This window comes from Mus musculus, chromosome 1, assembly GCF_000001635.26.
Source record: "Mus musculus strain C57BL/6J chromosome 1, GRCm38.p6 C57BL/6J".
NCBI classification, from domain to species: Eukaryota; Metazoa; Chordata; class Mammalia; order Rodentia; family Muridae; genus Mus; species Mus musculus.
The window spans coordinates 180915340-180941795 of record NC_000067.6 but is presented as its reverse complement, the minus strand read 5'-3'; the positions used below and the strand labels follow the sequence as shown (position 1 = coordinate 180941795).

Sequence of the window (26456 nt, the reverse complement as noted above, 5' to 3'; positions counted from 1 at the left end):
GAGTAAGGATCCTGGAGGGGCCACTGCCTCAAACCACCCACTTGCAGGTCTCGGTTTACACAAGGAAAGGAGTGGGACCAAAGCTTGCTGCTGAGTTCTTGCCACACTGACACCGCCATGCCCGGCAAATCCTCATTCCCTAAGGCACAGTTTTGCTGCTTCTCTGACCTCACTTCCATGTTTTAGCTTTCATCTTCTACTGTAAAGATAAAAATACTCTCGCAGCCTCCCTGGTCCTGATTCTAGCCCAGCCTGCAACTATCTGAAACAGGGTGTCTCTTTCCTCTTTGGTTCTCTGTCCCTTCCCACTCCCATCCTCCAACCCCTTAAGACCTAGCTAACAGTTAATTTCCCAGAGCCATCCTCTGTCCTTGTCTTTTCTTTGTTAGGGACCCCACAACTGGCTTCTCTAGGTCCCTGGTTGTAGGCCCCCAGTCATTTATGCACTTGGCTCCTCAGATTGGCTCTGCCTGATCTTCTCCAGGCTCCCATCCCACACATCCTCATTTCTGCCTTTGTTGATCACGCTGACACCTGCCTGGCCTGTGGCCTGGGATCTAGCCCCAGTCATTAGGATAATGGCCCAGCTACCAAAGAAAAGGTTAGGGCCCTTGGTAAGGGAAGGAAAGGCTTCCCATGTCTGGTCTTCTGCAGGTTACAGTTGTCTCAAGGTCCAGAGAAGGCTGGGATGGATCAGAGTGTTTGAGTTGACAAGACCTGGGCTAGAGATGTAGCTCAAGTTGGCAGAGTGTTTGGGTAGTGTGCACGATACCTAGTGACACACAAGCCAGTCATGGTGATACAGGTCTGTACTCACCGCACTCCGGATGTGGATGGATGTGGACACAGGATGAGAAGTTCAAGGTTCAAGCTCAGGATAAAGGCGCTTACCACGAAAGCCTAACCAGCTGCGTCTCTGAGTCTCACCCACAGAACCCACTGTTGAAAGAGAGAACCAGCTCCTTAAAGTTTCCATTTGACTTCCAAAGCACTTGCTGGCTGGCACTCACACACACACACACACACACACTCACAGAAACACACACTCACATACACTCACACTCACATACTCACACACACTCACACAAACACACTCACTCACACACACTCACAGAAACACACACTCACACAAACACACTCACATACTCACACACTCACATACGCATACACACACATTCACACACACACACTCACATACACACACACTCACATACACACACACTCACACAAACACACTCACATACTCACTCACATTCACACACACACTCACAGAAACACACACTCACACAAACACACTCACATACTCACACACACTCACATACACTCACACAAACACACTCACATACTCACACACACACTCACATGCACACACACACAAACACACTCACACTCACATACACTCACACAAACACACTCACATACTCACACACACTCACATACACTCACACAAACACACTCACATACTCACATACACACTCACATGCACACACACACAAACACACTCACATTCACACACACACACACAATTTGATTTTTAAAAATATTTAACATCAGCTGAGCAGTGGTGTGCATGCCTTTAATCCCAGCACTAGGGAGGCAAAGGCAGGTAAATTTCTGTGCCTTTGAGGCCTGCCTTGTCTACAGAGTGAGTTCTAGGGCAGCTGAGGCTACACAGAGAAACCCTAGCTGGAAAAAACAAGCAAAACAAAACGAAACAAAAAACTCAAAGCCAGGCAAGGTGGGACATTACCTTTAGCCCCAGCACTTTCGAGGCAGAGACAGGCAGATCTCTGAGTTCAAGGCCAGCCTGGTCTTCAGAGTGAGTTCTAGGACAGCCAGGACTACACAAAGAAGCCCTGTCTTGAAAAAAGAAAGTTAAAGTCATCTTTGACTGCATATGGAGTTGGAGGCTATCCTAAGCTATTTAACACCTTGTTTAATAATAATAATAATAATAAATTAAATAAAAGCAGGAAGCTACATGAGACACTGTCTAAGAAAATAAATCTAGGGTGTGAGTTGAACAAGCCATAGACCTGGTTGTACTAGTCAGTGTGTAAAGTAATTATTAAATTATTGGTTTCTAAATACAATAAATAAATAAATCTAGGGTTGGAGAGATGGCTCAGTGGTTAAGAGCACTGACTGCTCTTCCAGAGGTCCTGAGTTCAATTCCCTGAAACCACATGGTGGCTCACAGCTGTCTGTGATGGGATCTGATGCCCTCTTCTGGTGTGTCTGAAGACAGCGACAGTGTACTCATATAAATACAATAAACAAATTATCGGTCTCTTGACTTTATAAGGGGAAATAAAGCTTTTTTTGTACAGGGGTTTCTTCGTAAAATAAAATAATAGAGGTTTTCTTTTAAAAAAATTATTGGTTTCTTAAACTAAAACTACAGAAGTTGGGGGTTGCTGCTGCTATTTAGGGGATCAAGACAAGAAAGATTAGGATTCAGATTAGACTAGAGGAGATGGAATTTGAAGCCAACCGCTGTGCAGACCTGTAGGGAGACTAAGAGACCCATTCCTTGGGCTGAGACTCTGGTCATGCTTGCTTCTAAAAAGCTTCTGGGGGGCTGGAGAGATGGCTCAGTGGATAAGAGCACCCGACTGTTCTTCTGAAGGTCCGGAGTTCAAATCCCAGCAACCACATGGTGGCTCACAACCATCTGACTCCCTCTTCTGGAGTGTCTGAAGACAGCTACAGTGTACTTACATATAATCAATAAATAAATCTTTAAAAAAAAAAAGCTTCTGTATACTTGGCATCCTACCATGACATAGCCAATGCTGTGAATAGCGCCCCCTATATCAGCCCAAGAAGACTGAGTTCTATCCTTCTAGAATTATGACTTTGATTTTTGATTATTTATTTATTTATTTGTTTGTTTGTTTGTTTGAAACAAGGTCTGACAGTGTAGTGCTGGGTGACTTGAAACTCCCTATGTCACAGGATGGCCTCAAACTCACAGACATCTGCTTGCCTCTGCTGGGATTAAAGGTGCACACCTCCACACCTGACATAATAAGATTTTTTTTCCTTAATGCAACGAGAATCGAAATAAAACCCTAATTGTTGGACCCAAAAAGCCAAAATCTCAACAGCCAAACATTTCTATCTCAGTTCTGAAAAGCAGACACCACCAAGTTGGCTTCTTTTATCGCTGAAACTTCGATCAAGTCTTAGCAAAATCAAGCTCTTTAGTTCTCAGTTAAGTTGATCTAACACCAGGCCTTTCTTTTTTCTGCCTCAGTTTACACAGATGTAGTTTAAATGGGGAAACAAGACAGAGGCTACACACACACACACACACACACACACACACACACACACACACACAAAACCCTGTCTTGAGAGAGAGAGAGAGAAAATAAGGAAACAAAAAAGCTACAAAACAAAGCATATTTTATTCACATCTAGCAAAGCCAGTATTGCCTAGGTTGGACATGTTTGCCCAACTTGTGGCTTAGGTCCAGAGTCAAGACTGGGACTCAGCCCAGATTCAGCGACAAATTAAGGGAACAATGGCAATTGGGGATTCTGTCCTTGGTTTGCAGTATCTATACATGTAAGTGCTTCGCATACAGTGCAGTGAACAATATGAAGGACAGAGACCACTGGGTCAGAGCGCCTCCAGGGGCCAGCGAGTCACATTCCTCGAAGGTAAAAATTTAGGGATGAGGCTACTTCAGAGGAAGCAAAGAGCACACACAGGGATTGCCCATTAGGGAGTTAGAATCCCCAGCTCTCCCAGTATAATGAGCACTTCAGATTTGCATGAAAGGCACATCCTTGGGGAAGCCACACCCCGCGCCTATGGCTGCAGCCTCCTGGGTATGAGCGCCCCATCTGAGGCGCAGCTACAGGTCTGCACCCTCATGTTGGGCAGGCTGACCACTTGAGGCCTGGTCCTGCCTCCCTCCTTCACGCTGACAATCATGGGCAGGGAGGTCATCTCTGAGGCGACACACTGCCGAGGCCCCAGAAATGGCCACCTGCTGGTCAGGGACTCCGGTAGCTGCAGGCAGCTGCCCACACATTCATATGTCAGGAACCCTGGCGGTTCTAGGATCCAGTTCTCGGCCCACTTCATCCCCTGCAGGTCCAGGTACATCTCCTGGCGACAGCATCGGGTGCCTTCAGTCACTGGTGCCTCGGGGTCACAATTGCCTTGAGCTCTGTAGGGGTGAGAGAGCAAAGGTCACCTGACAGGGCAGGGGTCAGGAGCATCTGGGAGAGATGTAAGATCTAGTTCTTCGAGTATTGAAGAACTGGGCTGGGTGTGTAGCTTATTAGGAATTTTCTGGCCTAGATTTCAAACCCACTGCCGTAGCAAAGGAAACAACTGAATATTGGATATTTATGGGGATGGACACCTAAGAACTAAATAAATACTATTTATTGAGAGTTTCATAACAGTCAGAGGAAGCCTTTTCTAAATATTCTCACATTCTGAAATTTTGTCATTTCACAGTTAAGTCAAAGTCCCCATTTGTCTCTCAATTTCGCTTATCAACTTAGCCCACAATGCTTACCCATAGTCCTTGAGGTCCAGCGTGTGCAGCTCCAGCTGTGGCTCGCCCTGCCCCTTGCCATCCGGCGTCCCCTGCGCCGCGAAACGAACCAACTTGTGTGAGCTCCAGGTTCCCGGCCCCAGATGCTCCCTCTGCACCGACACCTGGAGCAGCAGCGGCTGCCTCGGCCGGCTCAGCTGCTGCCAGAAGTTCACGGCCTCGGTCACGTCGAAGGCCTTCCAGCCGCTCTCGTGGATGGACACGAGCCTGAGACACAGCAGTGCGCGTCAGGCGAGGGGACTGGCAGGCTGTTAGGGAGGCCCTGGAGGAGGAGTCTGTCCCGTCTGGTACACACCCCTATCATCTGCTGCTCCCCTCCCCCTGCATGGGCGAGTCCCTCACTTCCCAACTCTCGAGAGAGAGAGAGAGAGAGAGAGAGAGAGAGAGAGAGAGAGAGAGAGAGAGAGAGAGAGAGACTATACCTAGAATCGATAAGGGCAGTGCGGTTGGAGCCGTCGTCGCGGAAGCGCAGCCATTCAATGGTGACCCGAGCCCGGGCACTGTGTGGGGACAGCCTCTTTTGCCTCCGGAGAGCTGTTCTGGGCACAGGCTCCTGGAACAGCCGCAGCACAGCCTGCACCAGCTCGCTGTTAGGCGGCAGCCGCTGCTCCATTCCGAACACTAGCAGGTGAGTGGAGGTCTCTGACACCAGGAACCTGCCTGCCACCTCTGTGGACAAGGACAGAGTCAGCCGGGCCTCTACAAGTACCAGATAACTTCCAGGGTGGCAAGACCCAAGACCAATGGCCAAGATTCCTTAAAAATCCTCAGGGAGAGTTGTAAGCAGGAAGCCCATGAACAACATGAAAAAGAAGTCTTTCTTTCTACTCAGGAATTATAAAGTTTGCAATGAGGCCCTGAATGCTAACTCTTGCACACTTAGTGGTGACTTTGGAACCCTGTGCAAGAAAGGAGCTGGAGGGGTTCCAGAGCGTGGCAATGCTGGCTTCTTTCTGGAAGGTTTTAGGAGAGGATTGGGGGAGGAATACAGAATCAGGCTGCAGAGACTAGAGAAAAGAAGCCCAGCCCGAGGTGCCTTTCTTAAGAGACAGATGCATTTGTGAGGGGTTCCGTTCAGTGGAACAGGAGTCTGTGAATATCCTTGTCAGGACTGCTGAACCCTGGGGCAAGTGTTCAGGGAGTTGTCACCTTCCTAAATGGCTCCAGCCAGTGTGCTCACTCTCTGGGATAGCAGAGTGGTTGGTTACCTGAGAGGCCAGCCACACCTATCCTCAGCAGACATCTCCCTTGCCTGCCTGTTCAGAACCAGCATCCTTCTATCTCCAGGCCTAGGTACCACAGGACAGTAAGTTTATGGATGTGGCTGTGCCCATGAGGGCTGCTTCCAGCTGGAAAATGCTACACCACCACACAGGCCTTTGCTACTTGACAGCTGGATACCTGTTCTCTCTCTCAATCTCTCTCTCTCTCTCTCTCTCTCTCTCTCTCTCCCAAATTCTGTCACCCAGGGCTGCCTCTACCCAGCCACTGTTCTCTGTCCATGGCAAGACATAGTCAGCCACTCGTCCAGGCAGTGACCCCAGGAAGTTCTACCTGGCCCTGACTGCTCCAGGGGTTCTGTTTTCTTCCACTCTCCTCCCTCTTCTCTGCTCCTTAATTTACCAGCAAGCACAGCCCCGCTTTTCCCATCCTGAGACTCCTTCAGTGCACAGCCAGATCCCCAGTGCCCACCCTCCCAGATCTTCTCCCCTCTAACATCCGCCTCACCCTGTGCCCCCCACCCCCATGACTGACTCTGAGCACCACAAGGCAAGGGTCCATACACACCACAGGTGGAAGGAAGGCATGATCAGCCGGCCTTTCCTAGAGACCAAGGACAACAGGGGAGGGCTCACCTCGAAGGTTCTGGCTGAACCTCTTGCCTCGGGAGCGGCTGGCATGGCTGTGTTGTAGCAGGGCCACATACTGAGTCCTCACGTGCGAGGGGATGACCATCCCTTCCACATCAGCCTTGTCCAGGACTGGCGGTTGATCGAGCTGCAGCTGTTGCAGCAGGCTGCCCAGGATCTGCTCTCCGGTCAGGGCTTCCCTGAGGCTAACCAGCGACAGTGCCCAGAGTGCCCAGCAGAGCCACAGGAATGGCATGGTGCTGTCCGGGAAGAGGAGCCTTGGATGTGTGTGTCCCTGAGGTGTCCTGAAAGGGTCTTGAGTCTGCGGAGGAATGGTACGGTACGGAACAGCTTTATAGCTGGTCCTGGGGTGGGGGGCAGGGAGGAAGAAGAGAGGTCACACCCCTGGGACCTCCTGGGAGCTCAGCATGAAACAAGCCCCTGAGTCCTGAGGAGGGGCTGTCTAGAAAGGACACAAAAGCCTGTCTGGACTGAGAACATCTGGTCACCGCTGTCTGTTAGCCATATACTTCACCATTGACTTAAGGGTGTCTGACCAATTAGGACATTCAGGACAGGGGTGGTAATAGCTCAGTGGTAGAGCAGCACCGGCCCTGCACACGTGAAGCCCTAAATTCAATCCCAGCATGGGATGGAAGGTGGGTCCTGGAGACGACGCGGAGGTCTCACGTTCTCTGCTGGATGCCTGCTCCCAGTGTCTGGAATGTGCACCTGTAGTCTTGTCCATCACTGCTTCTAAACCCTGGAGAGAACCAGATGTCAATCAACACCTGGGCTCTCCAACTGACTTGCTTCCCAGGTGTGCAAAAGACTTTTCTAGGGCTGATAAGAGTGAGGCTTCTCCACTTTGGGGGCTGGGGGACCTTCCTTGGTTGCAAAGCCTGGGACTCGCCAATGAGCAACCTATCCTTTCCCTTTCTTGCTGTAGGAGAATTGAAAATCTACCCCATCCCAATCTCTGAGCCAGAGTACATCGGCTCAGACGAGGGGCAACATAGTTAAGATCGGTGCCCACGAAGGGCTTTCCACAGCTCCAATTATTTTCTGCTAAGTCCTGCCCAGGGGTGTGTGTCTGGGGTGGGGACAGGGTGTGTGGCTGGGTTGGGGACAGGGGCATGTGGCTGGGGTGGGGACAAGGGTGTGTGGCTATACACCAGTAATATGCTAAGCCTTCTCCAAGACACAGCTGGGATACCCGAGTGTGAATTTGTGGCTTTGTGCGCTGGAGAAATAAAATTGAGCAAGCTGCCAGGGGTAGGGCTGCCAAATAAAACCCGTACTGAATCTGGGACTTGGTTACACAATATATCAGTCACTGTTTACCTGGGATTTGCATTACACCAGTATCTAGAGGTTTTATTTGCAGATTCAGACAATCTTAGTCGGGGGATAGATGAAGAAACCATAGTGGATTGTAAGACTCGTCCCTGGTGTGTTCCCTGGCTCTCCAGCAGGGCCACCCTTTGTTATGCAGAAGAGCAGCTGCCTTCCCCATGGCTCCTGCCCAGGTCTGACCCAGGTCAGGCTTGAGATTGGAAAGCAGGCCCCAAACCAGGAGAGGGGGGCCCTGGAATGAAGTCTGCAGCTTCTGACACGATGCGCTGCCTTTCTTGGCTCGAGACCAGTGTAAAGGACCCAGGGGTGGTCAGTGGCCCAATCACGAGGGAAATGAGGGCTAAGTAAGAAAAGAAGCCTGGTGTTTCCTACCACTCTCTGTCTCCAAACAGAGGTTGGGCTGCTGGGGCAAACACTGCAATGGGAACAGAAGTCATCTTGGGACTTGCAGAGTTAAGTGTATGGCTAACATTAGGCATAGGATCAGACCCAAGGGCCTCTGAGGTCAGGGAAGCTAAAGTCCAGGACAGTCTTTGCAGGCTAGCTCCTGGTGTCTAGGATGCCCTCACTGAGCAGAGCAGACACTTTGTGTTCTCTTAGCAAGTACTCCAAGGCCAGCCCAGGTGCCATGGGCAGTCTGGCCCCACATGTGGAGATCCTAACCCCTGCCCGAGGCCATGTGGCTTCTGGTGGGCAGTGCAGAGGGACTTCCAGACATGCCCTGGTGGACTCCGTGTTCTCCCAGAGCATCTCAGGTACAGACAGGGATATAGAGAGCGTGTTAGGCTGTTGGCTCCTTCTCCTTCCTGCAGGTTTGAATTCAAACCCTTGCTGTACCACACTCACAAGTTCTGCAGATCTCAGACCCTCCTCAATGTGACATAAATCCACTGTGGGAAATGAGAGTCTTCTCAAGGCGATTCCAGTTTCCCTCTGGGAAAACAGACCCCAGAAATTAGCCATTTAACCACCATGTTCCCAGAATTCCTGGCAAGCCTCTTGGTACACAGTAGGTGCTCAAGAAATTCTAGCTGCCTCTTACACTGTTAACATACTTGAGAGGTGAAATTTCTAAGATGTAACTTGACTCTCTTTCTTTCTCTTTTTCTTTTCTTTTCTTTTCTTTTCTTTTCTTTTCTTTTCTTTTTAACTCTCTTAAAAATAATTAGAATTCAGGAACATTCAGATCTGTGGAAGGAAGGAGTGTGGGAAGAGACAGGCTCTTCCTTTGCTCCTCCTGCGCACCATTCTCTGCCTCTCTTGCAGACAACATGGAATGGTTTCCTCGTCAGGCAGATTTTATTAACAACCGTTATTTGCACCTATGTTTTTTTTTAATTTTTAATTTAATTTTATTTTATTTTAATTAGGTATTTTCTTCATTTACATTTCCAATGCTATCCCAAAAGTCCCCCATGCCCTACCCCCCCCCAGCACCTATGTTTTTAAATTTTTTAGTTTTTAAAAAATCATCTTTACAGATTTGACAGCAGGGGAATGTTGTTTATTTGGGTTTTTGATGTGGAGTGTTCTGGGGTGTGTGTGAAGATATGTTCTGTTTTGTTTTGTGAGTTTGTTTTTGTTTTGTCACACACACACACACACACACAAACACACACACACACACACACACACACACACAATGCTGAGACTGAACCCAGGGCCTTAAGGATGCTAAGCATGTACTCTGCCACTAAGCTATAGTCCAGTCCCAATTTAATTTAAGAGTCGGGGTTTCACTATGTCCTATCAGCTAGCCTCCAACTTCTGAATGTGATTCCCCACCGGACCCTCCACGGTGGCTACAGGTTCAGACCTTTATGCCCAGTCCCCAATTTTATGTGGTTTTGTTCCCAAACTGTGTTTTTAATTGATATTGTTGTTGTTGTTGTTTATTTATTGGGGGAGGTAGAGGCATGGGTTACAGTGTGTATGTGAATATCAAAGAACAACTTTCAAGAGTTGGTTCCTGTGGGGCTGTGGTGGCGCACACCTTTAATCTCAGCACTTGGGAGGCAGAAGCAGGTGGATCTCTGTGAATTCAAGACCAGCCTGGTTTATAGAGTGAATTCCAGGACAGACAAAGCTACACAGAGAGACCCCATCTCTAAACAAACAAACAAAGGAGTTGGTTCTCTCCTCCCATCATGTTAGTCCTAGAAACTGAAGTCTGTGTGTCAGGCTTGGTATCAAGCGCCATCACCCACCAATGAACCTCACTGATCCATGGTTTAATGTCTTGAAGCTTTTGAGTATGCATATACTACATATTGAAAACATCCTGCTTGCGCCCCCTCCACATTCTCCTTTCTCTCCTTCCCCTTCCCACTGGTCTGCCGTATAACCCCAGGCCGTTCTACTCTCATGATATATGAATATCAACTTCTGTACCCACATACAATCTGGGAGCCGGAAGTGACAGGAAATGCATAAGAACTGTTTCTGAGATTCACTTAATTCCTTCACGATGGTTACCTCCGGGAGTGTCCACTCTCCTGCAAACACCATGGCTTCATCCTTCACAACAACAGAAAGCTGTTGTGTATACACACCACTTTTTCCATTTCCATTCCTCTGTGTGAGCATCTGGGTTGTTTCCCTCACTCTGCTGCTGTGAATAGAGCCACATTAAACCCTCGCCTCTGTGATGAGTCAACCTGGAGTGCTTTGGGCAAATATCCAGGAAGGGTCTAACTGAGTCACAGGGGAATCTTATTGAGCTTCATATTGGGCTGGTTCACGTTCTCACTAGCGGTAGGTAGTTAAGGCTCCTTTCTGTCCACATCTGCATCAACATCTGTCATTTTTCTTTTTTTCCCCTATTCCTCCCTCCCTTCACAGCTACCCTCCCTCAAACTCCTCCCTGCTCTTCCCACCACTTTCAAGTTGATGACCTATTTTCTCTTAGATTATTTGTTACACACACTCACACACACACACACTCACACACATACCCACACACTCACTTAACACACAGGTACATACACTTATACATACTCTCACACACACTCACATACACTCTCACTCACACTCACTGAACACAGGCTCACACACTCTCACACACACATACACACACACACTCTCATACACACATATACTCATATGCACACTCACATAACTCTCTCACACACATACACACTCACACACACTCTCACACATACTTTCTCACACTCACTATCTCACACTTTCACACACTCTCAAACACTCACACTCCCTCTGTCACACATTCACACACTCTCACACACTCATACTCACTGAACACACAGGCACACACATTCACACACACATAAACATACACACTCTCTCATACACACATATACTCACACACACACATACACTCTCACACACATACACACTCACACACACTCACACACATACACACTCACACACTCTCACACTATCTCATACTTTCACACACTCTCAAACATAACACTCCCTCTATCACACGTTAATGCACACACTCACACACAAACTCACACTACTCATACTCATACTTACACACACACTTACACATACTCTCTCACACTCACACACTCTCTCACACTCATATACTCACTCCACTCACACACTCGCACACATACACACTCACACACTCTCACACTCACTATCTCATACTTTCATACACTCTCAAACACTCACACTCCCTCTATCACACATTCATGCACACACTCACACACAAACTCACACTACTCACACTCATACTTACACACGCACTTACACATACTCTCTCACACACTCTCTCACACTCATATACTCACTCCACTCACACACTCACACCACTCACACATACACACTCACGTGTAAATGTAAATGTTAACCCAGCCTTTGTTGTTTGTGTGCATATGGGCTGAGGCCCACCACTCTGCCGTGGTCATCCACTAAGGGGGCTCATGGGTGGCAAAGGCTAACTCTCCCCAGCCCAGCAGTCATTGGCCATGTGTAGCTCTCTGTCTAGGGATGGAGCCGTATAACATTTTCACCCTTCCGTGTCCACATGGCCCCCGACTTTATCCTTTAAGCAGTCCAGTGAAAAGTCCCTCCTCCCCAGGGTCCCCTCCCAGGAGCAGCCAGGTTTAGTTCTTCTTGAGGGCCACTTGTTTACTCTGACACTTAATTTGCCTCTTTGCAATTAGACCTTATCACTGCTCTGAGTCGGGTGGCAATTGAGACGCCTGATAGCTGATTTGGCTATTTGTTTGTTTCAGTGCTGGGGATGAACCTCAGGCCTCCTGCAGGCCAGACATATCTCTCTTTTCTGGCATTAGCAAGCATGATTAGACAGGAAGCACTATCATGACAACACACTACAATGTGGATTTCTTCTTTTTTTTTTTAAGATTTATTTTATTTTCAGTTAGATGTATGTGTCTATGTGTAACCTGTTCAGTAAATCCCTGGGCCCTTTGCAATTCTTGCTGCTATGGAAACGGGATCTTTAACTCACAGGCCTGCTTAACTGTGGTTTGTATCGCTCAGTGCATATTGTTTATTTTACCTTCTGACTTCCAACGCAGCTTCCCTTCTGGATTCTCCTTATTGTTTATAACAATGCTTAGGTGACTTCCATTTCTAAATCCATTGCTTTTTGTTAGGTACAAATGGGGTATCTATCAATGCGCTCTCTCTCTTTCTCTCTCTCTCTCTCTCTCTTTGTGTGTGTGTGTGTCTGTCTGTCTGTCTGTCTGTCTGTCTTTTGTCTCTCTCTATATTTCTGGCTCTCCCCCTGGCTCCGGCTCTGCCACTGGCACTCCTTCCCCAACGCCCCATGTATTACAGGTCACACTCGCTGTGCAGCCAAGGGTGACTTTGAACTTCTTGTCTTCCTGCCTCTGCCCCTCCAAACATGCAGGTGTTATATGGTGCCGGGGATTGAACTCAGGACCTCAAGCATTCTAGGCAAATTGGATTAAAGGCATGCGCCACCACGCCCGGCTGTTGAGTTGTTCTTGTTGTTGTTGTTGGTTTGGTTTGGTTTGGTTTGGTTTTTTGTTTTTTGTTTTTGGAGACAGGGTTTCTCTGTGTAGCCCTGGCTGTCCTGGAACTCACTTTGTAGACCAGGCTGGCCTTGAACTCAGAAATCCACCTGCCTCTGCCTCCCAAGTGCTGGGATTAAAGGCGTGTGTCATCACGCCCGGCTTTTTTTTTTTTTTTTTTAAATCAAGAATGCAAACAGAATCCTACCAATTTACTGAGTGTCTGCACTGATGAGAACTCCTATATTGTAATAAAAACAGAAAACCAGCTGAGAACACTTTGGCAGATCGTTCTAGAGTTGGAGGAACTACATCATTCTGAGACCCGACAATTCCCCTCAGTCTGACATAAATACATTCGTAACAGTGATTATCACAGTGGTGTCTGAGGGTCTGAGTCTTGACAGGCTGGCTGTGGCCCAGAGGGTTTTCCAAGCACGCAGGAGAGCCTGGGTTCCATTCAAACACAAAAACAAACAAACAAACAAACAAACAAACAAACAAACACAAAAGACCAAACCAACCAACCAACCAAGTGGACAACCAGAGCCACCTACCGGAAATATCTCGCTGCAGTCAAGTTTTTGCATGGACTATCCTGTGACAGGGAGAACAAGTCAGAGCTGTGTGGCATTGGCCACTGCAAGAGCAGAACAGGGGACAGAACCCAGACACAGTCTGTTCAGTCAGTCACCTGTCACTCAAAACCAGGCAGAACTAGGCTGCACCGTTTAGAGCCGCACTCCTGGTCAGGAGGCCAGGGGCTCCACTGCTGATAACCATCATTTTGGTTATGATGGTTGGTGATGACTTGGTCGTGATGAATAGTCTTGTTCTGAGAGTTAAGCTGCCGGAGGAGCTTTTTCCACATGTACTCAGTTTGGAGACTCTGTAGTCACAACCGTGAAGAGGCTCTCAGTCCTGCTGTATCAAGCACTCAGCCACAGTCTGAGTCAGGGAGCAACCTGTCCCCAGACAAGGTGCTGGAGTCTGGGACTGGAGAGCCCCTCACAGCACACGACAGCTTACCGATCTAATGCACATGACGTGTGAGTATCAATGAATTGTTTTAAAATAACTGTCTTTATGATCGCTGTCAGCAAACGTTTGCTTTGTCACCTATTTTATTCCCATATACCTGGGTTCTCATAAAAATGTTTTAGGCCCAAGGGGCCACAAGTGGAAAAAGTGTAAGGGGCCTTTGTCCCAGCAGAGCAGAGGGGAACTCCTGGCTCTCAAACCCCTGGATTCATGCTTGGCAGTGTTGGGGAGATTCCCACAGCCCCCAGGCCCTCGAGTGTGCTGAGACTTCCAGTGCCAAAGCCCATGCCTCATGCCACACAAGGTATGGAGACCCACGTCAGACTGAGAACACTCATAGACACAGGACACGGGGGGTGGGGGTGCAGTGAGCAGCCACCACGAGCTCTCCAGAGCCCCATGCCCTCCATCAGGGCCACATGGGTTGACAAGCAGCAGAGTCCGTGCCACAAGCAGCTCCCCCATAGCTTGGGGTTTTCTAGTTCACCATGTGGTCACTCCTCGGGTTTTGCTGTTTCAGGGTTTTCCCTTTGATTGATCGATGCTTTGTTTGTTTGTTTGTTTGTTTGTTTGTTTTGGGGAGGGGTTGGTTTATTTGTTTCGTCATCTTATGTTTGAGACAGGGTCTGACACTATAGTTCACACAGGCCTGGAACTCACTGGGTAGCCCTGGCTGGTCTCCAGCATACACTTAGCCTGCTGCCTCAGTTTCTCCAGTGTTGAGATTATAGAGATGCACTACCATGCCTGACTCTTTCTGCCTTAAAGGTACACTTGAAGAGTTTTCTCCTCCTCTTCCTCCTCCTCCCCTTCTTCCTCCTTTCCCTCTTCTTCCTCCTCTACCTTCTATCTTCTACAATTGGCCCGGTGCTTGCTATGTAGCTAAGTGGCCTTGAACTTAGTGCAATCCTCTTGTCTCGGCCTTCCAAGTGCTGACATTATGAGCATGAGCCTCCGTGTGTGGCCCTTCTCTCGGCTTTTCACTGTAGTGGACTTCCCTGAGGAAGCGCTTATCCCAGAACAAACTTAGGAAACTCAGGGTTAGAAGCTCTTAAACATATACAAACATAACCTAAGCATATTATTTCAGGTCTTTTTTAAAAAATCTAGATGAAAAGGAGTTTACCCATCCCCTCACCCCAACCCTATTACATGGGCAAAAAGATGAAACCTCAGGGCTGGGAACAGACAGGGACAAGATGAAATAAACACAGCTCAGTGCCGTCACCACCCTCAGGCTGGATAATGTTGGGGAATGATCAACACCAGGCCCTGAGTTCAATTCCCCAGCATGGCATAAAGACTGGGCACAGTACTCCCAGGACTCTGGGAGTTATCTACTACAAACAAGTTCAAGGCCAGCCTGCAGATACAGCCTGAAACCTTACACAGGTCACTGAGAAGTGTTTTCATTTTATGTATTTACCAAACACACAGGGGAGGGAGGCTAAAGACAGGAATCAAACACACAGACTTGGTTTCATTATGATTTGTTTGCTCTCCTTGGGGCTTTAGTCACACCTCAGAGGCACCTGCAGGCAAACCACTTCCCATTAGAACAAACCCTCAAGGGGTAAGGGGGCGTGCACTGAATTTCTGCTCCTGGCTGGGTCAGAGCCACCAAAGTCTATGCCGGAGTCAAAAGGACCCCTCCTTCAGTCGTGCCAACTAGAGACCCCATCTTCTCTGGGTCCACACGGGAGAGCCACTTCTTCTTACAGGGGCTGGGACATAGCTCTGTGGTGAAGGGAACTTGCCCAGAATGTTCAAGGTGCTGATTCCATCCCCTGTACACTGTCTGTCTGTCTGTCTGTCATATTATTGCCTCCCTGCCCTACCCCACACAATTAAAAGGTATTGAGGGAGAAAGACCTCTGCAGGAAAACCTAGAAGCCCTGGTCATTACAGCTTCTCTTCCTGCCTGTCTTTCTCTTCAATCAATTAAGCAACTATTTCTTGATTGTGACCCTGTGGAGGCCACTGCCACCACAAGGACACAGGTGCATGGGTTGGAGAGGTGACTCTGCAGTGTCCCTGCCCCACTATCTTCTTCACTCTCCCCAGTGACATTTCACCGAGGGCCAGTTAGTTCTACCTAGGGGACTACGTGTTAATCAGCAGCCTGTGCCTCAGTTTCCATATCTGTGAGACAAGAGCCTTAATGGCATCGCTGGGCTTCCATCCCATCCTGTTTACAGAATCCTGCCTCTCATTGCCTCACCTGACAAGAGGAGAGAGGTGGGGCTGGTGAGATGGCTCAGTGGGTAAGAGCACCCGACTGCTCTTCCGAAGGTCCGAAGTTCAAATCCCAGCAACCACATGGTGGCTTACAACCATCCGTAACGAGATCTGACGCCCTCTTCTGGAGTGTCTGAAGACAGCTACAGTGTACTTACATATAATAAATAAATAAATCTTTAAAAAAAAAAAAAAAAAAAAAAAAAAGAGGAGAGAGGTACCAAGGCTCCTCCTGACACACACATCTAAAACTAAACTCAGGATTCACATGGCTTGTACCGTGCTCTGGGCTAGGGTCAGGAGCTCACAGGGCCACATGGCTTGTACCGTGCTCTGGGCTAGGGTCAGGAGCTCAGTCGTGTGGGGCTAGGGCTGGGCCTTTCTAAGGCACCTTGGCTGGCCTTGCTACATTTGTCCAACAGGAACAAAGTATCTACCCGTGCCGGGAAGGGGACCTCAGTTGCTGGCTCTTGCCTGAATGAGTTTGCTCCTGGGCCTTAGCTTGCCTGGCCTCACAGTCCCCCTTTGCATCTGAACCTTGGCTAGCTGACACCTACCCCTAAAGGCCTGACCTCATATTGTCGTTTGACACTCAACTGGCAGCCTGACCTATTATGGGGTCAAACCTCTTACCCTGCACCCACCTCAAGCCCAGCCCAGGGCTGCACTAGTCAGTGTTCTCCTGCCCTCTCCTGCAGGGTGACAAACTTGGTTCACCAAGAGGGTAACTCCCTCTTCTAGTCTGATCCCCCAAGACCACCAAAGTTCCACCTACCCTCATCCCCAAGGCTAGCAGGCCAAGCTCCTTCTACATGACAAAGGGCAGTCTCCCTCCCACCTGACACCTAATCAAGCCCATTGTGCAAAATCCCCAATCCACATTCACTTCCCCCTGGCTGATTGGTCAATTACTGTATTTCCCCAAAGACAATCCAGAATCCACATTCAGAAAAAGAGATCTGTTTGCCAAGGGATATTTGTCCTGTCTGCTGGCTACACCTTCTTTAACGATGCTGCGATGTGTCTCACCACCTCCTTAGTCGTAGGCCACACAACCCTAGTTTGAGCAATTGCCAACAGCTGGAGATCATGACAAGAGCCCTGTCCGAGACTGTATTCTCTATGCTGAGCTTGGCTTCTCCTCTGGACCCCAGAACCAAAAATGTTCAAATGTTCTCTGCCCCTACCTCCTTGTTTCCAACTTCTATAGTCAGAGAGGCCTCCAAACCTAGAGCCCTTTGGGGGTCCTTCCTGCCTCATATCCCCCGCAAGACAGTATGGTCTCACTGGGTCTCATTTTCTGTTTGAGACCCTCCATCCCTTGCTGGGCGACCTCCAAAATAGTGATAATCCTTGAAAAACTTCTATTATAAAGTGAGCTGCATTAGTCGAAACCCTCCAAAAGTAAAGTCTGTAAAGTTAATTATAGAAGCAGGGAATGGCGATATGGGCTTGCGATTCCAGCACTTGGAAGGCAGAGGCAAGAGAACCAGAAGTCCAAGGCCATCTTTAGCTACATAGTGAACTGGAGGCCAGCCTTAGCTGGCTACAGTGAGACCTTGTATCAAAATTCAAAATAAAATGAGCATAGTAGTGCAGAAGTTTTAACCCAGGACTTGGGAGGCAAAGGCAGATGAATTTCTGTGAGTTTCAAGCCAGTCGGATTTACAAGGAACTTCCAAGCCAGCCAGAGCTACATGGTAAGATCTTACCTTTATTTTTTTATCTTATGTGCTTTGATGGTTTGCCTGCATGTATATCTGTGTGAGGGCATCAGATCTCCTGGAACCAGAGTTACAAACAGTTGTGAGCTGATATACGGGTGCTACGAGTTGAAGCTATGTCCTATGGAAGAGCAGCCAGTGCTCTTAACCACTGAGTCATCTCTCCAGCTCCTGTAAGATCTTATCTTTAAAAAAAAAATCATGGACTGGGCTGAAGAGATGGTTCAGCAGTTAAAAACATTGAGTACTCTTCTAAAGGTCCTGATTTCAATTCCCAGCAAGCACATGGTGGCTTCCAACCATCTGATACCGTCTTCTGGTGTGTCTGAAGAGAGTGACAGTATACTCACAGACATAAGAGAAGTAATTTTTTAAAAACCATAGGCCTAAATATTTGCATGTATGTGTACCACTATGTCACTGGCGGCTATGGGGGTCAGAAGACGGAGACGGATCTCTTGGGTCTGACGTTAAGGATAGTTTTAAGCTGCCATGTGAGTACTGGGAACTGCACCTCTTCAAGGCCAGTAAGTGCTCTTAACCACTGAGATAATTGTCTAGACCTGTAAAAATAAGCCTTTTAAAACAAGAAAATAATCAGATGTAGAAGCACACTCCTTTAATCTTGACACTCAAGATACAGAGGTGGGCAGACCTGTCACACATGAGTTCTAGGCCAGTCAGGGCTACAGAATGAGACTGTTAAAAAAGAAAGAAAGAAGCCGGACGTTGGTGGCGCACGCCTTTCATCCCAGCACTCAGGAGGCAGAGGCAGGCAGATTTCTTAGTTTGAGGCCAACCTGGTCTACAGAGTGAGATCCAGGACAGCCAGGGCTACACAGAGAAACCCTATCTCAAAAAAGAAAAAAGAAAAGAAAAAGAGATGAAAATAGAAGATAACACAGAAGAAAATCCAGCTGATGTGGGGTCTGGTATGGGACTTTTCAGATACTGCACCACAGTGAGGAGAGACTGCCATGTGTCCAAGCAAGGAGGCAGATGCAGAGAAGCTACTGCAGAGAAGGCAAGAAGATGATCCTACATGAAGTTCTTTCTCCTGGCCCAAGTCACAGCTACAGGCCTCTAGACCCAGGGCATGGGCCAAGTAAGAAGGGGTCCCACCCACAGAGCAGGGATAGGGATATGCAGAAAAGGACTAGGAGTGAGGCGACCAGCCTACAGAGCCAGGGGATGCTCAGAGGACCACACCCAGGGCCCTGGGGAGGTCAGCTGGACAGGGAGGGGACAGAGGGGTGTCTTTGGCTACATCAGTAGTAGAGCAGGATGGGACACAGCAGGGCTGATGATCAGGACAAAGGAAGCCTCTGGAAAAATAACTAGTAGCTAGATCCTTGAGGGAGAGAAGCCCAAAGCCCAAAGGGACAAAGAACCAAGAGAAGATGCAAGAGACACTCACTTTAGATAGCCACAGGCTGGGCTAGCATCAGGACCAGGGAGGCTGCGAGGGTATTTTTATCTTTACAGTAGAAGATGAAAGCTCAGATGTGGAAGTGAGGTCAGAGAAGCAGCTGTGCCTTGGGGAAAGAGGAACTGCTTCGGGTGGTGGTGGTGCCTGCGAGAACCCAGCAGCAAGCCTTAGTCCACAGTCTAGCAGCACAGCCGGGGAAGGTGGGGCCTGCAAAGCCCATCACACTATTGGCAGCAGGTCTGGGCAGGAGGCAAGCATGGAGGGCCCATAATCTACCTTCGCCTCCAAACACTATGCTTTTCCCAGGCCAGCCCTGGCTCTGAAGCCCTCTCTCCTTCAGAAGAACAAAGAGCTAATTAAAAAGCTAACTATAGTAGCACTCTCCTGTGATCTCAGCTCTGTGGAAGCAGAAACGGGAGGATCAGAGGCGGCCCAGGACTAACTACCCAGAGGCCTTAGAGGGTAAAGGATCTTACCACCAAACCTACCAATGTGCCTTCAGTCCCCAGAGTCACATGGTTCCCAGACCCACACAGTGAAGAGAGAACAGGTTCCTATCCTCTGACTTCCACACCACACTAAAGCTCATCCTTCTATTGTTTTGTTTTGTTTTGTTTTGTTTTGTTTAATTATCAATGGAGTGACTTGTCTACTGACAAGGGAGTTGATTGGTCTGGGGCCTACCTGGCCAGCATCTCAGCTTTACTTGACAGAGTGTTCTTCAGCTTTTTATCCAGCAAAGTGAAAAGGACTCTAGTCACGGGGGCATGGAAAGCCCCACCTCAGATCAAAGCACCAGGCCTCACGTCTAGTCAAGGGATGGTTGTGATGAGAGCCTGTCTGTAGATCCACATTGACAAGAGGCCCAGGCTACCTTGCAAGCTGCCCATACCTAAGAAAGTCTAAGAGGGCTGGACACAGCCCAGGGCGTCAAGATGATATGTGTGACCCTGGGCAGCCAAGGAGGTCCTCTAGAGAGGAAAGGATTTTTGCCTTGGACCATGTGTGCCTCCCTCTAGTATCCCTGTCTCTGAAATCACCAACCGTTCCAACGGACCTTGGCAGTTTCCACCTCCCATCTCTCATCAGGGGCAATCCTCTTGTCAGAAGCTTCCTCAGGGGGAGTGCACATGCATGAGTGTGGGCACCAGTTACTGTGTGCGCATGAGTCTATTACGTGTGTGTGTGAGCTAGTATGTATGCACATGAAAATGTGATTATGCGTGTGTGAGGATGATGCCGAGTATATATGAGTGTGTGCTTGTGTAAGAATGTGTGGTGAGTTAACTCTGGGTAAAACGGATTAGCCTTAAAATTGTAAACAATTGTTAGCTAAATGCTCTTGATTTTCTCTGGTTGTGGTATCTAAGCCAACATGGCCGGGTTACTTTCCCTGTTTGGTTGGCACACAGGAAAGTGCCCAGGGCAGAAATGCCTATCTAGGGTCTCCAGGCACCAGTGCTGGTTTGTCGAGCAGAGTTGACAAACTTCATTTTTCCTTCATGTATGTGTAGTATGCATCAGTGCCTTCGGAATCCAGATGAAGGCATCGGATCCCCTGGAACTGGACGACGTGAGCTGCCATGTGGGTGCTATTGAACTGAGGTGCTACGGAAGAGCAACCACTGCTCTTAACCCCTGATCCATCTCATCTCCCCAGCCCCCAAACTTTTAAACCTAATGTTTCAATAAAGTCTTGTTCCTCTTGAAAAAAAAAAAGAAGATATGTGATGGTGTTTATGCATGCACGAGTTAGTATGTGCACATGAGTTAAAGCGTGATTCTGTAGGCTTGTGTGTATGTGCTAGCAGCATGCATACAGATGTGCAAGTGATTTTGACATGTGCAAGTGAGGGATGTGTAAGTGTACCTGAGTGATGTGTGTGCTGTGTGGGTGGTACATGTGCGTGTTTGAGTCTGAATCCCTCCCTGGCTACTCCTGACTAAGCACAATAGGGAAGGTGTGGCAAGCTCTGGGATTGGGCCATGTTCACACAGCAGGCTCATGGTCCCAAGAGAATGTGTTTTTGCCAATGTTAGTGAAAGGTAGTGGTCCCTAGACTGGCTAGGTCCTCTTGCCTAGTAGTTTAGGACTTTCTGCACCCAGATCTTTCCTATCTCACACAGTCCAAGACACCTTGACAACCAGATAGGAGCAGCCAAAGGCAAATTCTACAGAGAAACATGGAGAAAGAAAACATCACCGGGCAGTGGTGGCTCACACCTTTAATCCCAGCACTTGGGAGGCAGAGGCAGGCGGATTTCGTAGTTCGAGGCCAGCCTGGTCTACAGAGTTATTTCCAGGAAACCCTGTCTCAAAAAAACAAAAAGAAGAAGGAGGAGGAGGAGGAAGGAGAGAGGAGAGGGAAGAGAGAGGGGAGAGGGGAGAGGGGAGAGGGGAGAGGGGAGAGGGGAGAGGGGAGAGGGGAGAAGGAGAAGGAGAAGGAGAGGAAGAAGAAGAAGAAGAAGAAGAAGAAGAAGAAGAAGAAGAAGAAGAAGAAGAAGAAGAAGAAGAAGAAGAAGAAGAAGGAAAAGAAGAGGAAGAAAAAGAAGAAGAAAAGAGATGAGCGGAGTTTTGTCCCATATGTGGCCTGGCTCCAGCAGGACCACTTTGCTCAAGGAGAAGAACTCAGCTGGAGGAAGGTGACTGCCCGCTAGGCTGCTCACAGATGCGGTTGGTGCAGAAGCGCCCCCTGCAGTTCAGGGAACGCATATACACCCACTGACGGTCACTCCAAGGGAGGCTGGTAAAGACCAGATGGCAGTCTTGCTCCATATCTGAAACAGGCCTGAGCCACAGTGGTAGTCGCACTAGTCACATTCTCTTGAGCATCCTCCCATTTCTCTGGGTTCCAGAACCCGTGCTCACTTTCTCCTGTTTCCTGCAGGTCTAGGCCCTGGCCTTAGCTAACCTCAGAGCCTCCGTACCGCTCCCCTGTCTATGCCCCCTTCATTCAGCCAGCTCCCCTCCGTTTCCAGCCTTCTCTGTACCCCCTTCATCCCTGAGTCTTTGTGATCCTCAGATAATGCTTTGTCTGGCCGACTCTGCTCCACCTGGGACAGAGTTGAAGATAAGGCATTTAAAGAGGCAGCTACACCCAAGATGGATGGTGTCACTTTAAAAAGAAGTCAGGAGAGAGAGAGAGACACGGGGGGGGGGGGGACGGGACGGGAGGTTCGGGGAGGCTATTGAGAGAAAGGGGACATCTGCAAGCCCAGGGGACTCCAATGCCACTGACACCCAAATGTCAGGCTCCTAGACTGGAGGAGGGCAGGCAAACGTGTGTTTGCTATGCAGGCTGTTCATCTGAGGTTCATTATGCAGGATTAGAGCCCTAAGAAGCCACCTTGCACTAATGACTGGGTACCAGTTCGACTGGAATGGTGCTGGCTTGCAACCTTACCTCCTAGCCGGGGCCTCTTCTGAGATTCTGCCTCCATCCCCACCCGATCCAAGTATAAAAGCAAAGAGCAAATTATCCCCTTGGCAGACAAAAGGCTCGGCCCTGGGCTTACAGGTCTGCCATCCGTCCACCCGTCGCCACCACCGCTGCTGTTAATATTCTTGTCAAATGTCTCTCCGTGTTCTATGGGTTAGTTTATTAGTTTGTGGTGCCACAGAAAGGCTGGGAAAGGGACTCAGTGGTGGATATACTTAGTGTTTTTGTATGGATATGCACGCAAGCACATATACACATACATATACACAGGGTGGGGGTCGGGCAGAGGAAGAAGAAGAAAGAAAAAGGGAAAGAAGGAATAGAAAAAAGGGGGAAAGACCCTAATGAAACCCAAGTAACGGGGCTCTGTCTGACAAGCCTTCACCACTCCTTCCCTCTCACCTTGCCCCCTCCCTCAAGGCTCAGCAATCCCCTACTAAGCACCTGCTAAGTGCCAGGCATTGAACTCTAGCTGAGCTCACAGTAGGAACCTGTATTGCCTCATTTTTGTAGCACACAGATTGGCTTTCTTTTTAAAGATTTATTTATTTTATGTATATGAGAACACTGTAGCTGTACAGAGGGTTGTGAGCCTTCACGGGGTTGTTGGGAATTGAATTTTTAGGACCTCTGCTCACTCCAATCAACCCCGCTTGCTCAGTCCCTACTTGCTCTGGACCAAAGATTTATTTATTATTATAAATAAGTACACTGTAAATGTCTTCAGACACACCAGAAGAGGGCATCAAGGTGACGTTTTTCCACATTTGGGTACTACTTTCGGGCTCTCCCACATAGGTACATTTCTCTCTTTTAAAGATTTTATTTTATTTATTTATTTTGGTTTTTCGAGACAGGGTTTCTCTGTATAGCCCTGGCTGTCCTGGAACTCACTTTGTAGACCAAGCTGGCCTCGAACTCATAAATCCGCCTGCCTCTGCCTCCCGAGTGCTGGGGTTAAAGGTGTGCGCCACCATGCCCAGCTATTTTATTTATTTTATGTATATGAGTACAGTGTTGCTGTCTTCAGACACACCAGAAAAGGGCAAAAGATCCTATTACAGATGGTTGTGAGCCATCATGTGGTTGCTGGAATTTGAATTCAGGACCTTCAGAAGAGCAGTCAGTGCTCTTAACCACTGAGCCATCTCACCAGTCCACAGATTGGCTTTTAAACAATCTATTGCTATGGCGCTACAGGGAGAAACTTTGTTGATTACACCTTCCCTGGCCCTGACCTTTCTCATCCAGATGTCTGCAAAGTCCTGGTTACTGTTGCCCAATGGAGCTTTTGTCACCCTCCTCCCACTTAGATTTCATTCATTTACTTACTTACTTACTTATATTTGATTGCCTTTTGGAGACAGGATCTTACTATGTAGCTCTAGTTGACCTCAAACTCACAGCAATCCATCTGCCTCTGTCTCCCAAGTGTTGGGGTTAAAGGTGTGCACCACCATGCCCAGTGAAAGGATGACATAAACCCCATTTGTCTCCATTTGAGGACCAGGCCTTCTTTCTTCTTTCTTTCTTTCTTTCTTCCTTTCTTGATTTTACTTATTTTATATATGTGAGTACACTGTAGCTGTCTTCAGACACACCAGAAGAGGGCATCAGATCCCATTACAGATGGTTGTGAGCCACCATGTGGTTGCTGGGAATTGAACTCAGGACCTCTGGAAGAACAGTCAGTGCTCTTAACCACAGAGCCGAGCCATCTCTCTAGACCCCAGGCCTGATTTCAATAAGAAGGCCATAGCACCAGCTCCAGGAACAGACCATAAAATCCAGAAACAAAGTCATAAAATCTCCTGAGGATAATCCTGACAATGAGGAAAACCACAAAAATGGGGAAAACCACAAAAATGAGGCAGGCTATCTTATCTCAGGATCTGTGCTTATCTCAGATCTGTGCTGGGCTATGTCATCCTATGGTTAAACGTTCATGACATAGGAATGCAGACCACTGACCACCTGTGACCTCCCTGCACCCACCAATGAGATTTTATGCTACCCTAATCCTTCTAGAGAGTTCCCCCAGTTCCCTTTGAGAAAACAAGTGAGCCTTTGTCTGGGGTTGCCATTTTGGAGAATGGTTGACCCCCACATGCTGGTTATTTCTGCAGAATAAACACTCTTTGCCTCTGCATACTCTCTGCGTCTGAGGTCTTCCTTCAGTGATTTTCAGACCGTTATACTCAGCACTAAAAATGTATTTCTTAAGTTAACATACAAAGCAGTGGGTTTCATTATGACATTTTCATGCATGTATTTCATTACATTTTCTTTTTCTGTCTTTGATGCATATGTTTGTGTGTGTGCACATGTTTGTGTGGGTGTGCATGTTGGGGTGGGGGTTGCTAAAGTCAAAGTCATGTGAAGTAGAAACTTCTGGTTTCTTTGATAAGTCAGTTACGTCAAAGATATTCTGCTGGGACACAGAGGTGAAAGGATGTTTTGCTGAAGCAGACACGTGAAAGGACTCGTAACGTTTGGGAGGAGCATAAGAATGACCCCGCAGACAGTGGGAGCTGAAGCACCGGTTTGCTTTGCTCCACCTCGCTATTCTTCACTAATGGCACACATGTATTGGTTTGTCTTACACTGCATTCCCCAGCCCATTTGTGATGATGCTATAGAGACAAGCTCACCAAAGTACTTCATGGGAGGTTCCTGCGGCTTCCTGCCACTTCCGTGGTCTCGGGTGGTTGGCGAGCCTTTCAGTTTGAACTGCCCTTGCTGGTTCATGTGCGGTGACTGCCAAGTGGACTGGACTGCAGCTGCTGGTTTGTATTTAGTGTTTGCTACTGGGCTGAACTGCTGATATTCTGACCATGAAGATTGGACCCATACCCAAAGAACTATTGTTAAACAGGTCCACTTCCCCCATGTCCTGATAACTTTTCTCTTCCGATAACTCTGGTGGGTGGTGGGCTAGAGGAGAGGTTGAACCTTATTAAAGTAACTTGAAAAAAAATGTATGCAACAGTCATGCATCATCATTGTTTATTTATTTACTCTGTGTATGATGCGTGTGTATGTGTGCAGGTACACTCGTGGAAGTCAAAGGGCAGTCTCACGTTTGGTCTTGCCTTCTACCTTGCCCGAGGCAGGTTCTCTTTGTGTGGACTGCCCAGGAGCTGCCAAGATTCTCCTGTCTTAGTCTCCCATCTCAGCACAGAAGTATGGAGATTAGCATGAATTCTGGGCACTCAAACTCAGCCTCAATATTGGTACAGCAACCACTTTACCCGCTGAGCATCTCCCAGCCACTGTCTTATTTTCTGAGACAGAGTCTCTGTATGAACCTGGAGCTTACTGATGCAGCTAGCCATGCTGGCCAGCGAGCCGGGGATGCGCCTGTCTCTGCCTCCTCCCCAGCAGGGAGATGAAAAGCTCACGCTGCCACGCCCAGGTTTGCTAGGCTCAGAGGAGGCTTCCCCCGTTTATTCTCCCTGTGAAAGCACCTGTCTTCCAAGTGCATCCTCCCGACCCCTGGTCACCCGCGTACCTAGCACACATACACTTGTCTCTCCTCACACCACTGACTTCACTCACGAGGGGCATGGTTCTGAGATCAGGCCTTGGCCACCTTGCTCTGAGTCACCTGTCTAGAGTTGAAAAGGTCCCTCATCTTTCCAGAGCTACATCTGACCACAATCCTTGTGCCACATTGGTCTCTCTTCCCTGGCTTGGTACACAAATACCCACCATGTTCATGGAGCACTGGACTACAGTGGTTTTTCTGCATCTCCGTTTTTTTTTTCCCTTCCCCTCACAAATTGGGGTCTGCATTAGAGGAAGCCATCAGGTCTGGGTGTGTTT

At 48.3% G+C, this 26456-nt stretch overlaps 1 protein-coding gene and 1 long non-coding RNA gene across 2 annotated transcripts; one reads left to right on the top strand and one right to left on the bottom strand.

Annotated features, from left to right (window-relative positions):
* Positions 1–3394: 3394 nt before the first annotated feature.
* Lefty1 (left right determination factor 1) lies at positions 3395–6774 on the bottom strand. The gene is made up of 4 exons (NM_010094.4): positions 6437–6774; positions 5003–5249; positions 4542–4787; positions 3395–4184 (listed from the first exon to the last, which is right to left on the bottom strand). The coding sequence occupies exons 1-4, from the start codon at positions 6684–6686 to the stop codon at positions 3821–3823; spliced, it is 1107 nt and encodes a 368-aa protein (NP_034224.1). The 5' UTR covers positions 6687–6774; the 3' UTR covers positions 3395–3820.
* Positions 4098–21383, top strand: Gm39715. The gene is made up of 3 exons (XR_865785.2): positions 4098–5208; positions 18711–18867; positions 20706–21383. It is a non-coding gene; the product is annotated as a predicted gene, 39715 (long non-coding RNA).
* Positions 21384–26456: the final 5073 nt, after the last annotated feature.